This window comes from Drosophila rhopaloa, unplaced genomic scaffold (assembly GCF_018152115.1).
Source record: "Drosophila rhopaloa isolate 14029-0021.01 unplaced genomic scaffold, ASM1815211v1 contig_115, whole genome shotgun sequence".
Classification (NCBI taxonomy): domain Eukaryota; kingdom Metazoa; phylum Arthropoda; class Insecta; order Diptera; family Drosophilidae; genus Drosophila; species Drosophila rhopaloa.
The window spans coordinates 14,424,541-14,429,281 of NW_025334990.1; the positions used below are offsets into that span (position 1 = coordinate 14,424,541).

General features: G+C 39.1%; 1 protein-coding gene across 1 annotated transcript; it reads left to right on the top strand.

The window, feature by feature from the left end:
- The first annotated feature begins 1,002 nt into the window (after nt 1-1,002).
- Nucleotides 1,003-4,153, top strand: LOC108039900 (solute carrier family 35 member F5). Its single transcript, XM_017117071.1, has 7 exons — nt 1,003-1,218; nt 1,745-2,071; nt 2,133-2,273; nt 2,327-2,380; nt 2,444-3,044; nt 3,105-3,516; nt 3,575-4,153. Exons 2-7 carry the CDS (start codon nt 1,982-1,984, stop codon nt 3,621-3,623), a joined length of 1,347 nt encoding a protein of 448 aa, XP_016972560.1. The 5' UTR covers nt 1,003-1,218; nt 1,745-1,981; the 3' UTR covers nt 3,624-4,153.
- Nucleotides 4,154-4,741: the final 588 nt, after the last annotated feature.

The following is a 4,741-nucleotide window of genomic DNA, read 5'->3' on the forward strand; positions in this document are numbered from 1 at the left end:
AAAGTGAAACTGAGCCATGGGTATGCGGTCCGTTCCGTTCTGTTCCGTTCAGTTTGCGTGTGTCTCGCCGGAGGCGATGGCTTTGTCTCCGGCGTAAATCTCGAGTATCAACCGGGTATTTGAATATCATTTGCGACCGCCAAATTTCGCAGTGTGCGTGTCCTACAGGCGTGACGGCATAATTCCACTTTAAATTGCACGCGTACACAAGTAATTTGTCAGCATTGTTTGCATAAATTAGGTAGTCAAAAATGGTTGATTGGCAAGTGCCAAAATAGCACACAAAATGTCCAGCTTTCATAAGCACTTCATTTGAAATTGGCGCACATTGCCGCAATTATCGATTTTTTAATTGGTATTTTTAGTATTTTTCATAAAAGGCGCTAGGATATTTATCGATCATTTTTGCGACTTGAATATTGAAAATCAGAACTTTTAATTTTTAAACCAACCCAAAACTTTACCAAAATCGACATGATTTAGTTATTAACTTTGATTTTTATCACACTATTAATAACTTTTTTCTTTCATAACTCAACTTTCCCCTCCGGATAACAATACACAGAATTTTATATATATGTTTAAACAAATAAAATTTAAATAACAAGTTAGCAGACTCTGAGAAAAATCAAACGATGAAATCAAATGAAAAATATCAAGCTATATAAGGATTTAGTAGAGGATAAGATAAGCCATGTGAAGAAATGCGAAGATTATGTGCTGCTTATTAACGATTTGCATTCCTCAAAGTAATATTTATAATAATATATTATACAGCATAACATATTATTTTAAAAAAAATCAACGGTTTGGGGACTAACAATATTGCCCCATTTTGTAAAAGCGAATAAACCCATCAACAAGCGCTGCCACCCACTTCACTTAGCGGAGTTTCCCTCGCAACCAGCGTTGCCAGAATTTCCGTTTAAACGAGCCGTTAAAACAGCAATAGTCGCATGGTTGGTATATTTTTGTATCTTTTGTTGTTGCCCGTTTTATGGCCACACTTTTACGACTCCAGCTGTGCGGATCAAAAAATTATAATCAGAATCAGTATTATTACGCACATAACTCCCCAAGCCAAGCGAACGAAATCAAAAGATAAGCTTCTGCATTTCGGCCGGTCAAACAGAAAAACAAAGAAAATAATTTTACGCACGGAAAAAGCTCAAAAAAGTGTTGCGGCAATTGGACAGGAAAAAAGTTACCCATTGCAAAGTAAATATAAATATGTAGAACTGCATAAATTAGCCAGGCGTTACCGTTTAACTATTTTCAATATCGCAATTAAGTGGTGGCTAGCAGACTTGTTGCTTTTCCAGTCGCCATATCGCCGCTGCCATTTATTGATTTTGTTTTTGGGCTCTTATCAACAACCTGCTCCGCCCACTACGCCCGCCCCCCAAAATGTATTTTTATTTACCCACCAAACAATTGGCTTCCGAAGCTATCTTATCAGTCAGTACCCCGAAAATCTTGCTAGTTTGTTTATACCAATTTACGCTTTTGAGCTCATCAGTCAGCATTAATCCGTAATTGGATGGAGATATCTGGAGAACCAGATGCTAATTGGCCAATGGCTTTGTTAATCAAGTCGTTACCCCAAAAAAAAAAAACACCTGAAATCGAACGTGTTAAATAGTAATTTACGCCTCGAATAATGCCGCACCCACTCAAACAAAATCAATAAATGCAGCTCCTGTCCGCCCACTAACCCACCCACTTTTCCTTTTATCCATTTCAGCTGCAATGATATCGTAAATTCGAAGGCCTATCTCTCTGGCAACCATATTCAAATCGACCCTTTATCACTTTCGGAAAGCATAAGCCAAAAACGTCGCAAAAATGAAACTGAAACGCTGGCGGCACAAGCGTAAATAGTTATTTGCCTACAGATAACCGAAGGAGAAAGACATTCCCTTTACAGCTGAAAAATAAACATAGTTCGTTTGGAAAACATTCGAAAATAAGTCGGAAAATCATGCTGGGTCGCACCCAAAAACTGCTGCTGGGCATATCAATACTGATACTAGTCGATGTGGTTTGGGTTTCCTCCAGCGAGCTGACAAAGGTGAGAATTAAATTTTATACTTCTAAGATATCGTTCTAACTTTTGTTAATATTCTACCTAGTTTCTGTATAATGAGGCCAACTTTGACAAGCCTTTCTTCTGCACTTACTTCAAAACATCTATGTTTAGCATTTACCTGCTAGTCATTGGTATCCTGGCGCCTTGGAAAGAGTCCTGCGAGCGACAAAATGGAAACTATGCTGTAAGAAATTAGAAATCTCCGCCTAAAACACCACTAAATGTTTTTTTCCACAGATGATGGAACAGAATGCTGATGACGAGAACTACTACACCAATCAGGCTGTTTTAGTAAGAAAATCAGGTTAAAATTAAAAGCAGGAAGTACTATAATGTGTAATTGTACTTTTACAGGGAGATCCCACCTACGTGCCCATCAGATCGCCGCATTCGGGAGCCCCAGCCACTAATGGCACCTCGAACTCTTTATCCGGCACCGAAAGCGATGACTCCAGTGTGCGCAGTGTGCGATTCAGCAAAATGGCTGAGGTTAGGGAGATGTCCGCCCATGAAGCCACCGATGCTCTAATGGCCAGGCTTTCCTATGCAGCCAGTTTGAGGATTAGGAGGCAGAAGACCCACCACAAGACGGCCAAGACTGCGCTGTTGTTTTGCCTGCTATGGTTCGTGGCCAATTACTTCTTTCAATTGGCCCTGGAAATGGACGAGACGGCCATGATAACGCTGGTCAGCTCCACGTCGTCGTTCTTCATTATCTGTCTGGCGGCCGTGTTTCCCTCAGCAACGGGTGATAAGTTGACCATCACCAAGGTGATTGCGGTGTCCATGAATATTGGCGGCATTGTGGCCATTACCATGAACGATCTCCACGACACAAAGATGACGCGAGGCGTCCTTTTGGCCCTGTTCAGTGCTTTCTTCTACGCCGCCTATCTGGTTTTCGTTAAGCGAAAAAGCGATACAGAGGAAAAGGTTGATATACCTTTGTTTTTCGGTGAGCCAAATCATTTAATTTGGTTGTGATATCATGGCTTATCTAATGGCTTTCTTTTAGGTTTTGTTGGCTTATGGAATCTGCTGCTACTGTGGCCGATATTCTTTATTCTGCACTTCACCAAGATCGAGACCTTTGAGCTGCCCAGTCAGGGTCAGTTTGCCCTACTTTTTCTGAACGGATTAATTGGCACGGTGTTAGCCGAAGCACTTTGGTTGTGGGGCTGCTTTCTCACCTCCTCGTTGATTGGCACACTGGCCATGTCACTGCAGATTCCGCTGGCCATCCTGTTCGATGTCCTGCTCAAGAACAAGCCGTATTCCCCGATGTTCTACATGGGTTCGATACCCATTTTCCTGGCCCTGATTCTCGTATCGCTGCTGATGCGAAACGACGATTCCGATCCACTGATGAAGCTCTTTAGAATTGTATATAGAAAAGTCTGCCGTTGCCATAAGCCAAGTATTGTGAGGTGAGTTTCTTTTTCGCCCTTAATGAACTGCCTTTGATCAGGATAATTTCTCATGCAGGGTCAACGATGACGAGCAGCAGGAGTCGCTGATTAGCAACAGCGAATAAACGCACCGATGGTCGGAGGCTTTTTTGAGAAAATCGCGCTTCTACACACTTTGAATGTTGCTCATTGCAATGCAATCTAAAACTTGGCTGTTCACGAGTTCGTTTCGAATCGTTCTTTAATCTATAGGGACAAGTCCTGCACAATTCCCTCTTTGCCCTAATTTGTGTTTCTCATTTGTGCATTTTCCGTTGGATATTATTATGTTGCGATCTTACGTACAACTATTTATTATAATCTTACAAGTGTATTCTCTGTAAATAGCTTTAGCTCCCACGAATACCGTTTATCTATGTGATAGTCTACAAACGTTTTGCTGAAGTCCACCTATAATTTATTGTATTTTCTCGGTATTCACACTGCGCTTAGCTGTATAATTGTTGACTTCTCAATACAAGTGAATATAAGAAGACACATACACATATTGATAACTAATAACAATAAATAAAATTTGTCTACCGTAAGCTTAAAAAGGGATTGTGTAAAACTCTGCCTAAAGCAAATATACATAGAATCCATCAGTAAAGTAAAACTTCCCCTTGAGTTGAGTTTATTTTTCTATAAGCTTTGAAGGTGCTAGGTCACATGTTTTTATTTATGAGCATAAGCCTAATCTGAATCACAAGTGAATCATGTTAAGCGAAGCTTATCGTCCACTCATTCCGAATTATAATCAACACCATAGCAGTGTAAATAAGTAAAAATTATTAGAATTTTCGCCAAAAATTTTGCTTTGCGCTAAATTAGAATTTATATTTTTAGTTCGTTCATAAATTTCATTAAATTCATTACTCGATGTGTCATCAAGTAGAACGAGATGGGAAATTTGAATAACAGGTTAAAGGTATTCTGATTCTAATTGTTTCGTTTATATAATTTCGACTATACTTTAGAAACATGACTGATGTTTATTTTTAATTAATTAGTACCAAATTTTAAGCACATTAATTTATTAGTTTACCCACTAATTTAATTTCAATCTAACTGATGTATATTATCAATAAATTTTATCCCCTAATTCATTGTAAGAAAACTTAATCCATTAGTAGGAAAACTTAGTTTTACTTCACTCCTGCATAAGTATAAACCATCTTGTTTTCTATTAACTCACTCACTTTAA